This window comes from Rhinichthys klamathensis, unplaced genomic scaffold (genome assembly GCF_029890125.1).
Source record: "Rhinichthys klamathensis goyatoka isolate OS25496 unplaced genomic scaffold, OSU_Roscu_1.1 h1tg000011l_1, whole genome shotgun sequence".
In the NCBI taxonomy this organism is placed as follows: domain Eukaryota; kingdom Metazoa; phylum Chordata; class Actinopteri; order Cypriniformes; family Leuciscidae; genus Rhinichthys; species Rhinichthys klamathensis.
In genome coordinates this window covers 5,199,041-5,222,171 of record NW_026606564.1, presented here as the reverse complement: position 1 = coordinate 5,222,171, position 23,131 = coordinate 5,199,041, and the positions used below count along the sequence as shown (strand labels likewise).

The following is a 23,131-nucleotide window of genomic DNA, read 5'->3' as shown; positions in this document are numbered from 1 at the left end:
TGGTGCCAAGTGTCAGTGACGTCAAACTTGACACAATCTAATCCCGTCTATACTATAAGGGTTCAATTAAATTTAACCTTATTGTAGTGTATACATTTCATTAAATGTGTGGGTGAAGAACTCCTTGAAATTGTATTGTAAAAATAAAAAACTCAAATAGCATGAAATGGCACTGTTAACGCTCAGCTGGATTGTTTGTATTAATCTGTATTTATGAGGCTTATTGTTGTTGATGTCTCCTGGCTGCACACAGCTGCAGGAAATTCATAAGTCTGTTGCAGTGGGAGAAAGTGCGACTCAGCTGTTTGCTCTGTGTACACTGTCCCAATGCAACACAGCGGAGTATCCAAGTGGGATGTTTTGCTTTTCCTCCGAAACTCAGCTCATTGTAGGCAGCTAAATACAGATGTTTAGCCTTTGATTAGTCCTTGAAATGACAGAGTCCTTGATCATCCACATTTGACCATGCAGTTCAATTATATAATTCATAAAACTATAGAAAAGTCTCATGAAAATGGAACATTTATATTAGCAAAATACAGTATACATTTTTGCTAATGTTCATTACATAATATACAGTGGTCCCAAAAAGTATTTTTACACTTAAACAACACAAAAATGAAATCTGATTTGCAATAAACCCAAGTAGCCCAAGTTTGTCAATGTAATTTTTGCAATGACTTTCACCAACTGGTCTTTAGGCAATTATTTTTGTTAATATATGAAGTTTGTTCCTATGTTCACACAGGGGGTCTTTGCAGTATGCACGGGTGTATTTCATCACATTTATTCATTATTTATTAAGTAACTCTTTTACAGCTCAAAAAAGGCAAACTACAGCAACAGGTTTTATTTTACTATGCAAAAAATCAATACAAAAAAATCACAGAAAATCAAAAAGCTCACAGGAAAAAGAATACATTGACTACAACATAATCAGTTATTCATATTTTGGTTCTCTCTTGTTTTTGCATGTGTTCATATTCATAATGTTTTTGCATGACAGCCTGGCCAAAATTATATCTGCACAATTTGGCATGTTTCATTGCGTTATCACAATAAAACAATAGATTCCAAGCATAACTATGCAATATGCTTACAAAATCTTTAACACATTTTGAATAATATTTGGATAAAGGGTAAAGATATCAATTTTCCTAGACCGAAAATAACTTCTTGGCCACATACACACAAGTGTCCAAATATGGTTCATAATAGAAACAATATCGACGTGATGGGAGATGGTGCAAATCTATTCTTATTCTTTTGTTCATGCATTCTATACCTGCACCGATAATCCCTACAAAAATAAGCAAAGGACTATAATATAAATGCAGCAATAACAATACAGCAGATCAGCTGTCACTATAGCAGTAACCATAATATGATTGCACGTCATCTTGTGGTAATGTCTGCGGTAATAGCCAGTTTATCCTTCAGTTGCAGAAAATGAATTGCAGCTTCAGCAATCTTTTTCAAGTACATGAGTGAAAGCTGAAAATATTATATTTCTGCAGTGACAAGATTATTTGGTGACATCAAATAAAAAGCCTTTGAAATTGATCCATCTGCACTAAGATGTTCACCTCACAACCTAATTGATCGATGCCAATTTCACAGTATTTGTTATATTATTTTCCTGGCGATATATCATCACATCACTGAATGTATATTAGGTAGGCTTGTTTTTATTTTGTATTTTTTTTATGCTTAGACAGTTAAATGTTAGTGTGTATTTTTGCTTTATTGTCTCTTTTAGAGGTCTGCGCGGGCTTTAAACACTGTTACATCTCAGTATGTATTCTTGCAAATGTGTTGTGTATGCCTGTTGTGTATGGCCTCCTGAAGCTAATTGCTTCCATGTAAAAGTCTTTAGTTTTCTTGGTTACTGGTTTCCTTTGTTCCCTAAATAAATATTTTTGTCTTGATTTGCAAACTGACTTTGGTGTTTAATAAGTGTCAAGGCGGGAAACAGGGGCTCTGAAGACGTTAATGCGTTCAGTTTATTTAAAATCTTTCTTTTTTTATGTTTATTTAAGAGCTCTTAGCGCATTATAGTCCGTCACGTCTATTGCGATATCAAAATTCCGTCCAGTTGATAATACCTTGAATATCAAATCAACTGCTGGCGGTAGATCCTTTTCCTATTTAGTACCAAAACTTTAGAACAATCTTCCTAACATTGTCCGGGAAGCAGACACACTCTGCCAGTTTAAATCTAGACTAAAAACACATCTCTTTGACCTAGCATACACATAACACATTATAGACTTCTATAATTCAATGTTAGGCTGCATAGATTAGGTCAGACTTCCCATAAATCCTGATGTACTCGTTACATCATAAGAATAGCGTTTACACTAATTTTAGTCTCTCTGTTTATCCCGAGGTTTACCGCAGTCTGCCGGATCCAGGCCGTATCCAGATCTGATGAAGGACCTGCGCCTGGACATGACGACAACGCAGTCCTGAAGTGTCAACTAGTCTCTCCCCTGTGAAGGCCTCCTTCCCTTTACCTCTGTACAGATAAAACGTTGTGAAAATAATTCCAGTTCACATGGTTACGCGGAAGTGATAAACAATTCTGTATTATACATTTTTAAGGCCAGACAAGTGATTTGATGAGGTCAATTTGTAAAGAAGGACTACACGTCTGCGCACATATATATTCAAACGCGCATACCTATAGACTAAACACGCAATACGCATGTGCAAGGTGTTTTACAAAGTGCAATACGCAGTCAGTGTTTTCACAGGTTTGCGTTTTTGAAGTTGGCGCAGAGATAACCTTTTTTCAAGAAATGTCAAGGCTTGCACCTTGGAACCTGTTTCAAGGTTTGCGCTCTCGAGCCACCAGGTGCTGTTGTTGTGCAGATGAGCGGGTCGGAGCGCGTTAAGGGTTTTCTGTTAGAACGGTGTCGTGTTAGCGGCCCATAAGTTAATATCTAATGATCTTTGCAACGGAAGTGAATCAATCAAAACTAACTTTAGCTGGACAATAACTTTATTCTAGAGCTGCTGTAAAGCCCAAACAATCTGTTACTTTAATTTCCTATTATCACTGTAAAGCTGCTTTGAAACAATCTATATTGTTAAAAGCGCTATATAAATGAAGGCTAAAAAAACAAACAAAAAAAAACAATGGAAATTAATCAACACTGAACTTATACTTAAGCTCGACAATGACACTATTTTCTTCTAGAGCTGCTGTACAACCAAAACAAACTTCGTTGCATTATTTTCCTGTTATCACTGAATGAATCTGTATTGTATAAGCACTATACAAATAAAGGTGACTTGATTTGAATTGAATTGACTTGACTGACTTTATAGTAACATTGTGCTTCCTGAAGAGGCTGACAGCTGGTTTTTGCAGACTGGTTTCTAAATAGCATATTATCTTTAATCCGTCTTTTTTTGTACATTTTTAATCTGGCCAGATACAGGAAAGGTTTTATAATCCTCACCAGCCCTTTTGTGTGTGGAAGGATTTGTTTCACACAGGTGAGATGCACAGGTGTCACTGTGTGGGAACATTTTGGATTTCTATTGATTGAGATGCTCGCCCTCAGTTCTTCTTTTTTGTGAACTGTACGAGATGAATGGGAAGCCATCAGGGAGATATCAAGATAAACATTAAAGTAGTTCAAGGCTGACAGGAAAATAAGAGTCATCCATCAAGCACAAAGCTACTTACATGCCTTGTCAGAGGAATGCGGAGCCTGGCACTGTGTAATACAAGCCAGCAAACTGTAGTCAGGACTCATGAAAGCCAACGAATGCACAAAGGGCACTTTTATTTAGTGATGATGCTTGCTTGTCCACAGATTTCACAGCTCAGACTTACCTGTCTGTACAAAGCATTGGAGTGATTGTGAGGTACTCTCGAACTATAGCTCAGTCTGACCTCCAAAGACCACCCTTATCCATTCAGCATATCACATACAGCCTTTGTCTGAAATACTTGACTTAACCTTGATGCTCAGCAGTTTATGGTCTACAAGGCCATGTTTATCAAGTTTTGTCCTCCAACTTACTAATATGTATTACATGCAACTGGTTCTGCTCGGCTCAATGGGTTTGCCTCTAGAGACCAGTGGAGTGAGGTTTATCTGCACTGCTCTTACTACTAGGCCTCCGTTATATATTCACATGAGCTTATGAGTGTTTTCCCCCCCAAATCATCTAACACTTGACTAATTGTAACAGTCCCCCTACAGCAACTTGGGGTCAAGGGCACAATGATAACATTGCTCAGAGGGAAACAGATTAGAATTGTATATATATATATATATATATATATATATTACTGTAATTGTAACTGTAACTGTCCAGACCCTAAAAACTGTCCACATACAGTCTCCAGCATTCCGTTCAATGCCATGCAGTTGTGTACAGGATTTTATTGCCTCCACTAAGCCAATTTATTTTAGATACAAGGTAAAATAGAGACCAATGTAACACCAATTTGTTGAATCTCCCAAAACCTTTATACTCTTTAACATAAACAAGCCAACAATATTAGCAGTGAAGTTAAGCTTTTATAAAAGAAAATAAATAAATAAAAAATTACTGTGAAAACCATTCATTTTTCACACTTCATTTTGACTTTCAGTTATATATATATATATATATATATATATATATATATATATATATATATATATATATATATATATATAAAACACTCAATGGGTTAGTTCACCTAAAATAAATATATAAATAAAAGAAATAAAAGAAAAGTAATTATGAGATCATTTATTTACTCATCTATGCAACTCAAGAGGAGAGCATGAGAAAATGGTGATTGTCACTGTCAAAATGTTGGATCCTATAGCATACTGTATGTTGCATGCTATGTATTGTAGGACAATTGAAGCAAAAGAGCTCTGAACACGTCACTGTTATATATTAGTATTAACAAAATGCAAGTACAGCAGCCATGCACAATATCTACAATTCTTAACATTATTTTGTAGAGGATGTTTATCTGCTCATTAACAAGAGCAAAATGATAACATCAAAATTATATCCACATCCTTTAAACAAATATTCACTATTAAAACCCGAAGACATAATTTGTTGATCCAAGGTAAGCTCCATCCCTGCTTACCTGTTACTTTGAATGATGAAGAACACATTATTATTTAAAAGTTCTGCATTAGGGTAATGATTAGCAAGAATCACAATATGACATAAATTAGAAAGACTATGCCAATGGCACTATAATTGCTCTCTCTAAGGTCACATATCTATACTTGCACTGACAAAAAAAAATAAATGGACCAAAATTCTAAGGTGTAAAGCTGAATTTTTCTCAGGAAGACCTGTTCAAGTTTCTGGATCCATATGAAACCCCTTTCTGTTAGTCATATTCGATGTTATATTAACTGACATATGGGGTCACACTTGGGAGCCCAAATGATTTCTGAGCCAATGAAATTGGCGAGTGGAATTTGCATGCCAACCCACTCCCCGTACATATGGGTATATTAAGATGGCGGCATGCAGCCACTCATTAGATTTCTGCTTCAGAGCTGAGTGGTTGTCTTTGTTACAGTGATCACTCTTCCAATCACCTCTAAATGAGCTTGTGAAATCTCTCACTGGAGATGAACGTGCGACGCATTCATCTGTGTTTTTCCAGTGTGTGTGTGTGCACATAAAAGTGCAGCGATTCCTCCTTGGGCGCTTCAGCCTACAAGAGCAGTTTTCCCTAAAAGAGCAAGCATGGGCGGAGAGCGACTTTTTAAAGATGCTTTTCCATCCGTGTGTTTCTGGATGCTGTTGTTTCCTGGCCTCGACTGAAGGCCATGATCACTGTCTCACATGTCTGGACCACGTGCACACTGAGACAGCATTTGTGGATGGATCATGTCTTCATTGTGAGAATATGACCTTGGTGACGCTGCGATCACGACTCTACTTCCTCATGAAGAGTAGAGTCCTCTCTGCTTTTACCCGGCCCGGGTTCTTTGTACAGCACAGGGCTGCGGTGGTTACCACGCCGAGAAATCTGAGGGTTACAGTGGGAGCTCTTCAGCCGGACCGACAAGCTTCCAGATGATGGCATGGGTCCTTTACATGGCGGACCCAGCATGTCATTTGGGATACCATCCGAGCACCAGATGTCGATAGCTGCATTGGAGAATGAGCTATTGTCCTCTGGGGATGAAGATGAGGCTCAGCTTCTCCCCTCTGGGGTGATCGCTTACGCTGAGTCGGATTCAGAGGTGACAGCCATGCTTTCTCAGGCTGCCACAGGCATCCGGCTTGGGTGGAACCCTCTGCCTTGCCCTGAAAATTGCGGTTGGACAATTGATTCCTGGGTGTGGGGCGTGATTCACAGCTGTGTCCTGCCCAAGTGGCTTTCTTCCCAGAGGTGCATGAGGAGGTCCAGAAGTCATGGAAGGCACCTTTTACTGCACGAAGCCACTTCACTGCCTCCTTCACTGTCACTAGCCTCAATGGCTGGGACGACAGGGGGTATGTGGAGATTCCAAAGGAGGAGCGTGCAATTACGGTGCACTTGTGTCCGTGGCTCCCATCCAAGGTCTGTAAGCTGACGTCAGCCCTGGCTGCTAAGGCTTACAGTGCCACTAGACCGGACACCTCCGCCCTGGATGCGATGACCATCCTGCAAGTACATCATCCTGCAAGTACATCAAGCCAAAGCGTACGACGACCAAGGTCACAGCTCTGGCCCTCGGCCAGATGATGCCCGCATTGGTGGTCCAGGAACGCCATCTCTTGCTAAACCTTGCTGCGATGCGGGATGCCGACAAAGTGCGTTTTCTTGATACCCCCATCTCGCAAAGCGGCTTCTTTGGCGACAATGTCGAGGACTTTGCCCAGCAGTTCTCAGCAGTCCAAAAGCAGACTGAGGCCATTAAACACATCTTGCCCCAGCGTGATACCACTGCCACAAGGCCGCCGTGACTTCTTTACCTGCTCCGGTACGACCAGAAACAACGTCCCGGCTGCTAAGTTGAGCCTCCCATAGCCTGTCCCCCAGGCTGCCGCTAAACCCTCTAAACGCTAATCAAAGGGGCCCTGAGACAGGCGACCCAGAGATGGAGGGAACTGCATGGAGGGAACTGTACCACTCCTTCCCCCAGAGGAGAGCAGGTGTGGAGAATCTTTTTGTTTCATTGAAAATAGTGATTTTATGTTCCGCAGTAACGCCGCTCAGATTGATGCATACTAGTCCTCTTCAGCACTGGCTGAACAGCCGAGTCCCGAGATGGGCATGGTGCTGCGACACACTTTGTTTGACCATTACACCAATCTGGCACTGAACTTTCAGCCCTTGGACAGCCCTTGCCTTTCCTTGGACGGGAGTCCAGGAACGTTGTTGTTACAACAGCCTCGAGAATGGTGCTGTATGCAATGAAACTGCAGTTCCGGCCTCCTGGACAGGACCTCAACCAGACGGACAACATTGCGGTTGCGTACATTGCGGTTGTGTACATCAACTGCCAAGGCAGTTTGTGCTCATGTCGCTTGTCACAACTCGCCTGTCATCTTAGCAGCTGCGATGTGGGAGTCAGCAGCGGCTCAAGTTGCTCTACGCCATTTACATTTCGGGCAAGCTCAATCGTGCAGCCGACGTGTTCTCACGACAAAAGCTCAATCGTGCAGCCGACGCGTTCTCACGACAACTGACGCTACTGGGAGAATGGAGACTCCATCACTAGTTGGTCCATCTGATCTGAAGTCGATTCAGGGACGCACAGGTAGACCTTTTTGCCTCCCAGGAATCCTCCCACTGCCCGGTCTTTTACTCCCAGACCGAGGCACCCCTTGGCAGTAGCGTACCGTGGGGTTTCAGTCAGGGCCTTCAGTAACGACCCCCCCACCCCCCCACACCCCCCCCCCGCGCGCCAAAAGCGCGTTCATGCTAGATATAGAACCGACGCCTATTTTTCACGCAACACGCAAGCGTGTTTGAAGCGTTTCCAGGCAAAATAGAATAGGAAAAGATTTGTATATTTTATTTTGTACACGAATACATATTAATAAATTACATTTTGATGGTTGAAAGTCTAGGTTTTGACATAAATTTAGATACAAATATAGGCTAATTTATAAATAAATATCAATTTTCAAATATTGCACCTGTCAATACAGAACGAAATATTGTGTAGTCTATTTTGCTGTCAATAGTGCTGACAGTGTCTTTATCAGTAGGCTTTATATTTATGCTTAAACATGAAGTAGCCTATAGTCACCTATGAAGTCACCTAGCAGCAGCGCCGCGTCAGACACGTTTCTGGTGTGCAAAGACACAGAAACGCGACGCAGCCGCCACGCAACAGAAGCGCCACGCTCACGCCACGCAGCCAGTGTGTCATCGGCCTAACACTCACTCATTACTTGTAAATAAAATACATCCTCCGATCATTTCTGATGAAACGTTCAATGACCTCCTCATGCAGTTGTGCGTCCTGCTTAGGGTGAATAAGCAGCTCCTTATCTATGGAAGTAAGCGGGCGCCATAACTGAGCTGTTGCTGGGTAGCGTTGCGCCATTGCCTGCTATTGTTTTAGTTGCAACTTGCGTCCACTGGAATAAACAGCCCGCGATTTACGACTGTCACTAACGTTACAACTTTTATAATGTCGAGTGGGAAAACATGTTCCGGTTTAAATTGTTTCAGTGGCGGCAGTAAAGGGCGCATTGGGGCAGTGACGGTAGTAACATTACTGTTATGTCTGTTGTTAATGTTTGATTTGCTTGACTGTGACAGAATTTTTTTTTAAATAACAAATTAAAATAACAAATTAAATTAAATATAATGCAGTTTTTGTTATAATAACAATTATTTAATGACATAAGTAAAAAATATAATAAATATGTAATATAAGTGCTCTGGAAAATCTCCTCTCTAGCTATTTTTTCTATTCAATTAACATGCTATGGTCATTAAATGGCTTTCCTGAGCTAAATGTAACGTTATGGGACATAATTGTTCTCCTGCTGTTATATTGACCTCTTTCCATGGTTTAAAACACTAATTGGTCGATATTATGTATACTTTCTAGCTGTACCTTACCCTTGCCTTTTGCAATGTGAAAATGAGATAAATAATAGACACAAACGAAAAACATGAATTCGTTTATTTGATGTCATTCATTTATTTATTGTTGCCAAATGGACAGATCTTTTTATAGTGTCCTCCTAGCTAGCTTGCCAAGCTATTTTCATAAATAATCTGTAAGATCGTTTGTACCTTCATCTGTGACTGGAGGCCACTGTCTAACATCACCAACCCAACAAGTCATTCTGCCTGGCTGTGTCATCGAGGGTGCGTTATCACGGAGGTTTGTTTACATACCGGTAACAGCTCAGTAATGGCGTCGCCACAAGATGGCAGTCTACACAGAACACTCGTCGGATTCGTGTATAGATGCCAGTGCAGAGAGTCGTGTTTGTCCAGTTGTATTACTTAAATACGTTTTGATGCGCTTGAGAGCGGAGAAAGATCGCTCAACTGATGCGGTGGACATCGGAATGGTCGCGATCAAGCATGTGAGGACATAAAGCTGACATTTACTGACATTGCTCACAACCCGCCGAATTTTCAAACGGCTGATGACATCAGCGGGGGCTAGCGCCGATACACATCGCTGCCCCCTGGGGCGTTCTGTCACTGCGCATCAAATTTTTAATGGCTAATGATACACGTCAGTCAAAGTTAAGATCAAATGGGAAATGGCAGCTTAAACGGAAGGCTAGCTATACTACTAGTGCTGGTCCACGGAGCTGTGATGCGTTTAGATGACCATATGGAAAATCCAGCTCAGCCTCAACAAAATAACCATATTCTTTCAGGAAATATAATCGTAAAATAAAAAAATAAAAATATTTTATATATTAATTATATATTATATTATATTATATTATATTTTGACAGGGCCAGCAGAGAAGGCCCTGATGGCCCTGACAGCCCACCTCTGCCCCTTGGTATGGATGCCCTGGCACACAGCTGGGCTCTGGACCTATGCAAATATGCATTTCCCACAGTGAGCCTGGTTGCACACCCATCCGGACCTGGTTCTCGGACCTGATGCTCCTGTGGGGCCAGTTACATGCTGCATAAGGCCAAATGAGTTTAATAGCTCTGTTAATTTCACATAGCTACTAAACTAATTTGGGCTTATGCAGCATGTATCTGTCCCCACACACAAACATGGTCTCACACACTCAATCTGGTTATCTCATGTGGCTTAACCCTCAGCCACCCACAGATTGTAGATGTTGCCATATCTGACCACCATTTGTCTTTTTTTTTCAGTATGTTCCAAAACTGAATGATAAGGGGAACTGTCAATAAGTGCTATCTCATTCTGCTGCAAACTTCATGGAGCTCATGTCATCTCCCCCTCCTCTCACTCCGTAGACACTTATGTTGAGAATTTTTGTCTCAGGCTCTCTGAATGAATCAATTTTTGCTCCTTTAAAAACAAAGACTGTCTCTGGGACAATTAAAAGCAGAAAGAAATACTAGGAGAAATAGTACATCCATCGTAAAATTAAGAAGAGACTCCAGGAGAGCAGATAGACAATGGAAGCACACAAAGCTTACAGGTCACCTTTAATATCTATAAGACTTATCTGAAAATTTTAAATAATGCAATGATGTCTGCAAGAAAAACTTTTTACAATAAAGACAGCCCTGGATTCTTATTCTCCGCTATCGATGGGATACTTAACCCCTCAGCTCAAATATCATGAGAACTTCTCACAACTGCAAAGTGTTAATAAGTTTGCAGAATTTTTGAATGACAAAATTGCTTCCATAAGACAAATCATTGCCCTACTTGTAAGGTCTCCATCTCCCCAGCTAGTCCTTTGCAATGCAATCTGTCCTTCTTCTCACCAGTACACTTAGCTGATCTATAGACCCATTACCCACTAAATTTCTCAAAACTGTTTTGAACTGCTTATTACCAGACATCCTGAATATCATTAATCAGTCCCCACAGCCAGGAGTTTTCCCACACATTTTTAAAACTGCAATTGTTAGGCCCCTGCTGAAGAAAAGTAATCTTGATTCTTCTGTGCTCAGTAACTACAGACCAATCTCTAATCTACCATTTCTTGGTAAAATAATTGAATTTTTTTTTTTTATCCATACAGCTCAATAACTATCTCAGTGCTAATACACTTTAATGAGACATTTCTGTCTGGCTTCCGGGCAAACTACAGCACAGAAACAGCCTTGATTAGGGTTTTAAACGATCTGCAAATTATTAGGGACTCAGGAAACTTCGCAATCCTTGTTCTTTTAGATCTGAGTGCTGCTTTTGACACAGTTGATCATGAGATTCTACTCGACTGACTTCAGACCTGGGTCGGTCTATCAGGTGCTGTCTTAGACTGGTTCAGATCCTACATTTTTGGGTCCTCTATTAATTAACCTATAAATGTTTAATTTAGCTGGTGTAATTAATCAGCATAATATTTCATTTCACCAGTATGCAGATGACATTTTACTCACTTAAACCAGATGCCCACAATTCAAGTTCCACCCTACTGGACTGCATCACTAAAAGCCAGTAATCAAGCTAAGAGCTTAGGAATCATTTTTGACAGTGACCTCAGTTAAAAGCAAAAAAACAAAAAAAATATTAGCATTGTTACTAAAACAGCATATTATCACCTCAGAGGTACGTTACATTCTCTCCCCTTCTGACAGTGAAAAACGTGTTTATGCATTTGTTACATCTAGACTTGACTACTGCAATAGCGTTTTGCTGGGTTACCAAAAAGCTCTATTATACACTTACAAAAAGTTCAGAATGCAGCTGCACGGATGCTAATTCTCTAAAATTAGAAATCACATTACTCCAAAACTCAGATCCCTTCACTGGCTGCCTGTATCATCAGAATTGATTTCTAGATCATCTAATTAGTTTTTAGATGTCTTCATGGAACTGCCCCACTATACCTTTCTATTTGGTTTGAATGAATATACTCCAGCAAGATCACTCCAAATATCAAACAGTAATTTGTTGATTGTGCCAAAAACTCGGTGAATGATAAGAGAACTGTTAATAAGCACTATCTCACTGCTGATTCTGCCGCAAACTTCATGGAGCTCATGTCATCTCCCCCTCCTCTCACTTCCCCCTCCGTAGACACTTATGTTGCGAATTTTTGTCTCAGGCTCTCTGAATGTATTAACTTTGTTGCTCCTTTAAAAACAAAGACTGTCTCTGGGACAAGGAGTATCCATCGTAAAATTAAGAAGAGACTCTTATTAGTTTTTAAATGTCTTCATGGAACTGACCCAATATACCTTTCTAATTTGTAGAATAAATATACTCCAGCAAGATCACTCCGAATATCAAACAGTAATTTTTGATTGTGCTAAAAACACGGGTACAAATTGGTGAGTCATTTCGGTCCCAAGCTATGGAGCTCTCTTCCTGACAACCTACGAGCAATTGACTCACTTTGCACTTTATAAAAAAATCTCAAATCACATTTGTTCACAAGGGCCTTTCCTTGATTTATTTCACTGTTGTATTTTATTTCTATTATGTGGTTTTGTGTTTGGTCATTTTACTATCTTATTTTCTATGCGTGTAATATGTATATTTTATTTCTCTGTAAACTGTTTTACTTGCTCACAACAGCCCCTCCCTGGTTGATTTCCCTGAGGAAGGACCTTAAGGACCTCAAGTCAGGCTCCTACTACTAGGCCAGCTTATGTTTTGAAGTAGAGTCTGTTTGCTGAGTGGTGCTCTTCCCACCGGGAAGACCCCCGGAGATGCCCGACCAGCTTTATGCTTTCCTTTCTGCAAGATACGTTGGAGCAGAGGCTGTCCCATCGTGGCATATTGTATAAAGCACTATATGAATAAAGGTAACTTGACATATTTCTTTAGAGTGATTGCAAGGTGGAAGGAATGCATGCTGAAGATCTTAACAAACATGAAAAGCAGAATGATCAAGGCACATGTCCTTCAAAACCATTCTGTGATCAGGAACTTTGTGGAATAATTGTTTATTGAGCACATGTTTATTCGGCTGTAATTAAAACCCTTGAAACAACTAAGAATGGAACCAGCTGAATTAATCGGCTGTAATTAAATCAATTCCCCTATTGTGCTTTTAACCTCATTCAGCAAGCCAGGCAAAAGTGAAAAATTCCACAGTCAGCCGGTTTCCCCATTGTCTGACGAACACATAGAAAAACTGCGATATGGCTTTTATTAGGGGTGTGATCAAAACCAGTAGACCTACATTAACCCATACCAAGTTAAAAAATCACTATCATGTCATTCCATAATTGTATTCTTTTCTTTTAATTGTTTTGTGTCCATACAATGAGAGTCACTTACTCTCTTCATACTCTTGAGTATAAGTGAAGAGTTCAGATGCAAAAGCCTCTAAGTGCCATCTGAAATTTTCTTCTAGAATGATCATTTTTATCAAGCTTGTATATTTAAGTTCAGTAATTTCACTTAAATGACAATGAAAATTACCTATTATTTGTCATTTAAGTGAAATTACTGAACTTAAATATACTAGCTTGATCAAAATTATCATTCTAGAAGAAAATTTCAGATGGCACTTAGAGGCTTTTGCATCTGAACTCTTCAAGTACTTTGCGACCGCTAAAAAAGTATGTTCTGTATAGTATGAATAATCACGTGACCAGATTATGGTCTGTTATGTCGCATCACTGCCATTTACAAATTCTCACCCGTGGCCTAATAAGATTGTAAAGTATCTCCAGTATCTTGCTGGAAGAAGGTTATCTGTGTACTTTTTGTCTACTCTTTTATGAGTTCTGTCAATTCTTTTGTGACACACTGTTATTCACCTACCATATAGTTGGGAAGGATGCAATTTTGAATGAAGCCTTAGAGCAGTTAAATCTTGAATCTTCAGGGAATCACCCGTTTGAAAAAACAACAACAACAAACAGTGGAGAGTCTGCTGGCAAAAAGAGAACGCAACACAGCTGTTAATAAAATGGGAGTCAACACTGGCTTGGCTTTTCGGAGATGGCGAGAATTGAGGGATTTGAAATGTAAAAGCGGTAGATGGCAGTGATGGCGTTTTTATTACTCAACAGTTGAGTAATATATAGGCTAATACTGTAGAGATAAATTGCCATATCAAACAGAGTTCATTGTAAAGCATTATCGATTGTGAAAGATCATTTCATTATGGTTGTGAATTTATTTTCAAGGAAGTATCATGTCTATTTTGGGGTATATATATATATAATATATATATATATATATATATATATATATATATATATATAATGTATATTATATTTATCAGCTTGAGTTCCTTTCAATCTAAACTGGTTATATCTCTTAAGTCTATAACGTTTTATGCACATGCAGTATAATAACCAAATTCATACGCACTGTCGTGCAGAGCCAGAGCCATAAAGGAGATGCGTTGATTAACACTAAATCACATGAAAAGTACTTTTTTTATTGTAATATGTCATTAAAGTCATCATTACAAATGTGTGATTACAAATATATTACATACAAGTTTCAATAGAAATTACATTGAAGTATATTTTAGTTTACTATAAACGCTAGTCAGTACAATTTAACCATATTACATGACCGAAAACAATAGAAGTAATTATGAAATTACACATGAATATATTATACTTAATTCCTACTTATCTGGGTCAACTAATTGCATTTAATATAAATGTAAGCTATTAGACATTTTCATTTAATTGCAAATAGCATGCAGTTTAAGTGTCCAAAAACATTACATTCACATGTATTATTTTCACTATAAGTTATCTCATTAAAGTATGCTAACGTGTACTTATTTTTCACAAGAGACATTTAAGTCTTTTGAATAAGTAAAATTGTACATTTGCTTCAATCAAAACAGTCGCTAGAACAGAAGTCTTCTTGGTGAACCTCTCAAATATTGGTGAACCATGGACACTTCAGGAGGCTTCTTACACTTTAAACGTAATTGATATCTCTCTTTTGTGATGCATACGTCTCTTTTATTTGAAACTTACGTCCCGAGACAGGGATTTGAAGAATAATGAGAAGGGCAGTGAATTTTGTCAACAAAAAAGCAAATAGAGACCAATTAAGATGATGGATATCTAAAATGAAAACAGCAGGGATCTTCTTTTTCTTGGAGTTGAGCCTTAATTGGCCAGGTTCACATAAACCTTTTAAAGTGAATAATATCAGACTTGTATCAGTACAACGGTTCAAAATAAATACATGATGGGGTTGGAAATTGTGTGATAAAAAAATAAAGTGATTCTACTTGTCAGTGCATATCTTTCTCTAATGAGAGTCAGGAATATGCATGAGGACATTTGCAATGACTTCATTGTAAAGTTGATCATATGGCTGGTGCACTGCAGATGAAAAAAAAAAAAAAAAGTTTATTCTTGAAACAAGAAACTTCGAATGCGTCAAAATCTTCTATGAACTGAGAATAAGTAAATGGATTACATCTAAAGAAGCCCATCAAGGAGTGCCATGAAATTCTTACAAAATAGCTTGATGTGGACAGAAGCTTCCTCAGGCAAGTCTTATTCTTCTAAAGAGACAAGGAGTACATGATCTTTCTCAATTTTGAGTCAATTTTATTGTAATTTTATTGTTTATTGTATTATTGAAGCAGGATACATATAAAATATTTTTTTTGTTGGGATGTGAATAAGCAATCATACCGTGAGGACATTTTGGAGAAAATATGCTCAGCATGACATTGTGAATTGCATCAGCATAAGCTAAGCTTTACCTTGAACACCTGCCGTAATCCTTTCTCTCACTGCAAATATTACAGTAATTCTATTTCTCCTTTCGTAGCCTTAGGTACAATTCTTCAATCTTCTCCGATTTTTTGCTTCAACCACTGCTTATTATTGCAATACATTAAATTGAGATATCTTACACTGAAATTGTTATTCTACATACATGGTATTATTCTTACTTATTCTTAATTTACTTTAGTAAATAAGTATTAATTAAATAAAATAACTATCACATTTAATAAACTATTTAGTAATATAATGTTTTATTTCTGTAACATTCACTCTTACCTTTTTGTTTGTTTATAGAAAAAAGCTATTAAAACACCTTTAAAGCTATTAAGAAGACAAAAGCAGTGAGTGCATGCATTTTATTGCTTACATTATTTTATATTTAGACAAATAACTTTAATTGAATTTATATCTGTAAAATTAAATGTAAATCACTGGTTTTCTATAATGCTTTTTAGGGGATAGAGAAGGTAATGGTACTGGTAATGGTACAGATGAACAAGCACTGCCCCCATCTGGTTGGTTTTTACCAACCAAACTTTCTGAATATGACAGAACATTCTGTTCTGAGGAAACTAAAACCGTCTAATATGATGAAACGAGACCTCACATGAATAATGCTGACAGTTATAAATTACAGGCAATTACAGAAACGAATCTACCGAAACAATACAATTTAGTAAAGTCATTAAATGCACAACTTTTGGATTTAACACTTCTGTAAATATAAACAACAATTTATTACTTATTATTTCCTTTAGACTCTTATTCTCTGTATTTTGCAACTGTGTTCAAGAAAAGACAATGGTTTTGAGAATTGTTGAACGCAAGTTCAGTGCGGGGTCATAAAATGTCAATAAAGGATAAAGGAAAACTTGACATGACACTCGATAATTCTGTTTCTCTCACTCATGTAGAATTTAAATGATAACACTTTACAATAAGGTTCATTAGTTGACATTAGTTAACCACTACCTTGGTTAACATGAACTACGAATGAAGAATACTTCAACAGCATGTATTAATCTTAGTTGATATTAATTTAAACATTTACTAATACATTATTAAAATCAAAGGTTGTATTTATTAACATTAGTTAATGCACTGTGAACTGACATGAACAAACAATGAACAGCTGCATTAACTAACATTAACAAATATTCATAAATACTGTAACAAATGTTTTGCTCATTGTTATTTCATGTTATACACTAACTAATGTTAACTAATGAACCTTAAAGTGTTACCAGTGTTAATAATTCTAGCAGAAATGAAGCCCGTCTTTATGTCAGACTAGAATCAGATTGAATTAAGTGGCCTGCTGTTCAACAAGCCATAAATACATTTAGACTTGGATAAATATAGTTCAGAAAGCCCTCAGTGATGTCAGTGCATTTCCAACAAAGGCAGTTGCGTCGCTCAGTGGTTGTTCTTACTGTTCTGTGCTTTTGGGACAAACACAAACATACAGACCAGGTAAGAAAGACAGTTTTTCATAACATTGCTTTAATAAAGTGCCTCTATATCAGTAAGGTCAAACATGTTTGGTTTGAGATGGCACTAAGGTGTTTTTGGCATTTTCCAAAGCCAATTGCTTCAAGCAGTTTAGATTAGGGATTAGGTTATAATATTGTGTTGTACAATCTTCATGACAACAAGTCAAACAATTTAAAAGTTGTGAAGTGTGACATCTCAAGTGTTATTATAAGACGTACAATACGTCGGTTTTGTAGCAGCGTAACATGGTTTTTAAATCTCTTGAATATTTTTTTGACATCAGTATGACTCTGCTCTGGAAGATCTTATTGGGAATCGTTCTCATTGGACGACTTGGTCAAGGTCAAGACCTATTAGAGGAAGATTTGGAGCAAATAGCAATTGATGAAGGGGCCGAGGAGGGAGGAAAGGAGGTGGACGAGCCTGAGGGTCCGGGGACAGATGTCAGTCAACCTGATGATAGACAGCCATGTGCCATGTGGATGGGAGGCGTTCCTGGTACACCTGGGCACAGTGGAAAACCTGGAAGAGACGGCAGAGATGGACATGATGGACCGAGGGGCGAGAAAGGAGACAAAGGTTAGAGTAAACTCTCTTTACACAGTTTGGAACTTTGCTATTTTTGGAACTTCACCTCTGAAATCCCATTGCGTCTATGATGACCTCACTAATAGCTTGTTTCACAAAGCTAGTTGAACAAACTGAGTTTCAGAGTTGGTTTAGAAGTTACAAAACCAAACAAATCCAACCTGGTTTAGATCAGGTTCAGCGGTTTCACAACACTCACTTTAAACATTCTATGTCAACTCCAGAGTTTCTGATACAACGAACAGCCAATTAAACCAAACATGTTCGATTTACTCCTCGAGATATTTATGAAAATATATATATATAAAAAAAAATTAAGAACAAATTTACAAGTCAAAAAATATCAGACTATATCAATGCAAGTGAATCAACTGAATTTATTTAATAAATAATTTATTTTGTTTACAAAGATCTTAAAAGAAAACGTGTAAATTTGGTTGGACCAGACAAAATTACAAAAGATTTTGGCGGTAAGTTTTGAGATCGACCTGAGTTTGAATTTGTCCATTCTTTTTCCATTGCATATCAGATCAGAAAAGCTTTTATTTTAAATAAAATGAAGAAAATATTTGAAATGTGAAAATTGGTATTTAATAGAATAAAGTGTTTATCGGGTAGGGTTAGGGGTAGGTTTTGTCCCACGGTACATATGAATCTTCTGCTGTTCTGCTGTCACAATCCAGTTCATCCAGTTGTACACCAGCAACAGTACATAATGTTTCTGTTTTTTTTTTTGTGTTTTTTTGTAGGTGAAACAGGTGAGAAAGGAGATCCTGGACAGAAAGGGGATGTTGGTCCAGCTGGACCAAGAGGCTTTCCTGGGAACCCAGGTCTGAAAGGAGCCCGTGGGGACAGTGCTTTGTCTTACCATTCAGCCTTTAGCGTAGGTCTCAAAGAACTTGTTCCCGCAACCAACGTGCCAATCCGCTTCAACAAGTTCTTCTACAACGACCAGCACCACTATGATGATGTTTCCGGAAAGTTCCGCTGCGTTCTGCCAGGGGTGTACTTCTTCACTTATCATCTGACCGTCTACACTAAAGATGCTAAAGTCGGTCTCTACAAGAATGACAAGGCTATCATGTTTACCTATGACCAGTACCAGGAAAGCAATGTGGACCAGGCATCGGGTTCTGTTATCTTGCGTTTAGAGGCAGAAGATGAGGTATGGCTGCAGGTCTATGGAGACGAGGACTTTGGGGGAGTGTATGCAGATAATACCAACGACTCCACCTTTTCTGGTTTTCTTCTGTATCCTGCTATTCCTTCTCCTGCACAGAAACGTTGACAAGATCCTAAATCAGGGGTGTCAGACTCAGTTCCTGGAGGGTCACAGCCCTGCAGAGTTTAGCTTCAACCCTAAAGAAACGCACCTGATCTAGATATTAAAGTCCTTCAGGCTTATTTGAAAACTACAGATATGTGTGTTGAAGCAGGGTTGGGACTAAACTCTGCAGGACTGTGGCCCTCCAGGAGCTGAGATTGACACTCCTGTAAAATTAATTTGTTTGGCTATTTTTATTAAGTGCTTTTTAACTCCCCCGATGCAGCAAGTGCAAGTGGGAGATGTGCTTCAGTTTGCATGACATTTGAAATAATTCGTATTGATATGTCTACAGAGGTTCGGACATAATGAATCTGCTTTTTTTCTGGAATGCTTGTGTGAGGATGTGAATGTTAAATTGTCTCTGCTTTTCCATAGTAACTGAGTGCCAAATGACTCGAATTTGCTGACAAGTTGCAGAAAAATTGTTGATGAGTTGTCGAGTTTATAGAGGCTCTGGGTAACCCTCGTAAAATCAAAGTTAAAAAAAAAACAAGTATTGTTACCAGACCAAGTGGAAATGTTTTGAATGTTTCATAAACTTCCATGCTTGTAATTTAGCACTAAGCACTCAGCTGTACCTTGGACAGTGATTTCAGTTATTATATTGGATAACACTTTATTTAGATGGTTCTCTTTAGACATCCTATTGACTAAAAATGCAACATCCTGTTGACTATAACATTGCACCTACATACCAACTATGTCTCATTAGAGGATTAGTTGATTATTACTACACTGCTTAATATCTACTTAAACTTTATTTTTAATTTGGTCCCCCAACAGACATTCTACTTAGTATAAGTAACTTTGCAAGTACATGTCAACTTACTCTACTACCCTCAACCCCTTATTCTACTAACCCTACCCTTAACAGTCTACTAATACTGAACTAATACTCTAATGAGAGTTAAGGTCCTTTCACACTGAGCGTGATTAAACAGCGTGAATGTACGTCGCGATGACACTCTTGAGTCGAAACAATAGATCCGTAAGAGCTATTCACACCAAGTGGATCAATCGCAGCGCGACAAAGCAAGATTTTCTTTTGGCTAGTGTGTCGATTTTTTCCCCGTCGTCCCGCGATAAAACGAGCCGTCCAATTAGATTTGAGCTTGCCCGAGCTGCTGCTGTTGCACAAAAGTGTGAGAGTGGTGGCGCTGTTTTGAAAAGCTGTGTAAAACACAGAAGACAAAGAATTCCAGAAGAGAGAAGAGAATGGATGTTGAGCTATGTTAATCGTTGGTGTCTGAGAACATATTTATTCTCACATATTCTTTACAGATTATCATTTTCTATTCATGTTCCACTGAATTATGCGATCTAAAGAGCTTGAAACAGCGTAGGGAGCGCTGTTTTCTTCCGTCTGTGTCAGTTAATTGTCAAAGAGCTCATTCGCTCTAGAGCTGTCAATCATGATTGACAGCTCTAGAGCGAATGAGCTCCAGACATCAACATATTGTCGGCCCAGGTCCGGGCCACATCTGGTACATGTGGATTCCATGCGTACCAGATGTGGGCCGGATCTGGGCCGACATATGTTGCTGTCTGGGATGTGATCATAACTCTTGTCCTTCCGAATGATGACATTGTGTTAATTCCGCACAGTTGTCATATTCATTTATATAGCGCTTTTAAGTACATAAACAATCACGAGAAACATTTTTACAGATGAAACATGAAGGCAAATAAATATTTTGACGATATATGCTCTGTATGTGTTTTTCTTGTGGCTCTGGGTATTTTTATAACAATAAGGAATAAGAAATGCTTATATGAGAAATGCTAAGCGGGTGTAGTGTTAATTTTACTATGAAATACTACAAATAATGCATGTATGCCCATTATATTGTATTTAGTGAATACATTTTGCAACTACATAAAAAAAGTATAATAAATGGTAAAATGGTAAATGGACTGCATTTATATAGCGCTTTCACAGACCCAATGGCCACCAAAGCGCTTTACATATTGCCTCACATTCACTCATTCACCGACGGCGGTGTCAGCCATACAAGGCGCCATCCAGCTCGTCGGGAGCAGCTGGGGTTAGGTGTCTTGCTCATGGACACCTCGACACTTGGTCAGGTGGAACCGGGGATTGAACAACCAACCTTCTGGTTTGTAGACAACCTACATGAACCACTGAGCCACTGCCACTAAATACCTTGAAAATATTGTATTCTGTATGTACTGCAATTGTATTGAATATTGTATAGCATTGAATGTCTGTATATTCAGAACTTGCATGCTGTAAAAATGCAATAGTCCAAATGCAAAAGCCCAAAAGGTCAAGGAAAATTTGGTAACACTTTACTTGAAGGGGTGTACATAAGACTGACATGACACCTTCATAACCATGACATGACATATGTCATGAATATGAAGTAGGGTTTATGCATGTTTATGACAACTGTCATTAAGTGTCTTTCGCTCAATAATGACATTTTGAATGCAAATGTGACATTGTTTAAGATGTCTTTGTTATGACACCTTGACATAAACCATAACATCATAACCTGTCAGTGTCTTTGTCATGACAACTTGACATTAAATTAAGTTAAACTGCCATGTGGTTGGTTTTGACATTGGCTGTCATAAGGCCATTATAACTGTGTCATGAATATTTTTCGTGACCTCAACTACAGTGGTACAAATTGAATTTGTCATTAAACAGTTATAATGGCTTCATGACAGCCAATGTCAAAACCAGCCACCTGACAGTTTAATGTAATGTTAACCCATAAAGCTAAGTGGTTTCTTAAGTTTGATAATTAATCTGCTATGTCATGTTTGTGACAGGTTGTGTTGTCTTAGTAATGTCAAGTTGTCATGACAAAGATGACAGGTTATGATGCATTGGTTTATGTCAAGGTGTCATAACAAAGACATCACAAACAATGTCATATTTGCATTAAAAATTTCATAATTGAGCGAATGACACTTAATGACAGTTGTCACAAACATGCATAAAACTTCCTTCATATTCATAACATGTGTCATGTCATGATTATGAAGGTGTCATGTTAGTCTTATGCACACCCCTTCAAGTAAAGTGTTACCGAAAATGTTAAATGAAAAGCATCTTACAATACACTCTTCCACCACCTCTTACACTTCCTCCTCTCCCTCTCAGATTGTTTCCATCCTTTGTTGGTATCATCATGTGCCACATTTGGACTCTGAACTGGCTTAAAGTTTGTACAGTTGCTTTGATCACATCATTAGAAACAAGTGTGAACAATTTTTAGTCGTTGTGTGTAAACGATAACAGTGTTGTAGTTGTGTTTACAGTAATATTACGGAGCAAAATGTGTTTTAGTGAGTGAGAATGTTTAGAGTTTTGCAAAAAGTGTGCATGATATTTTCAAATGGTGTTTAACTGCCTGAACTTGTTTAAGGTTTTGCAGGAGTGATTTATTCAACAAAATGGTTTGGGCCATTGAGAATTTGGTTCAGAGAATAAGGTTCAGTGTTTTAGCAATTGTGAAATACTGTAATGCACATCTAGTTTTGCAGTCGAATCTGTATTGGTCTGCATGCAGTGAATGGATTGTTAAGAGTCTTCCATTGGCCACAGTCCAGGCCTAGCAGTTGTTGCATGGCATGGTCTAATTTTATTGAGTGTATTTTTAGTCTAATTGATGGGAACACTGGGGAGCAACAATATCACTTTCTAAGACCTGGCTCTAATTCGCAAGATGAATTTAACTTTGCTTAAAGAGTCAATTTACCTATAAATTAATTTTCTGTCATCTATTACTCTCTCTCGCTCTTATATCGTTCCAAACTTGTATGTCTTTATTTCTTCTGTGGGACATAAAAGGAGAAATTCAGAATTTACTTGTCAGTCTCTTCCATGCAATTACAATAATTAATCTTTTTTTTTTAAGTTTGAAAGCTCCACTCTTTGTTCTTAAATCGCATCAAAA

The 23,131-nt window shown here is 38.3% G+C and overlaps 1 protein-coding gene across 1 annotated transcript; it reads left to right on the top strand.

Annotated features, from left to right (window-relative positions):
• Positions 1–17,098: 17,098 nt before the first annotated feature.
• adipoqb (adiponectin, C1Q and collagen domain containing, b) lies at positions 17,099–19,650 on the top strand. The gene is made up of 3 exons (XM_056264705.1): positions 17,099–17,266; positions 17,571–17,866; positions 18,625–19,650. Exons 2-3 carry the CDS (start codon positions 17,572–17,574, stop codon positions 19,161–19,163), a joined length of 834 nt encoding a protein of 277 aa, XP_056120680.1. The 5' UTR covers positions 17,099–17,266; position 17,571; the 3' UTR covers positions 19,164–19,650.
• The last annotated feature ends 3,481 nt before the right edge of the window (positions 19,651–23,131 follow it).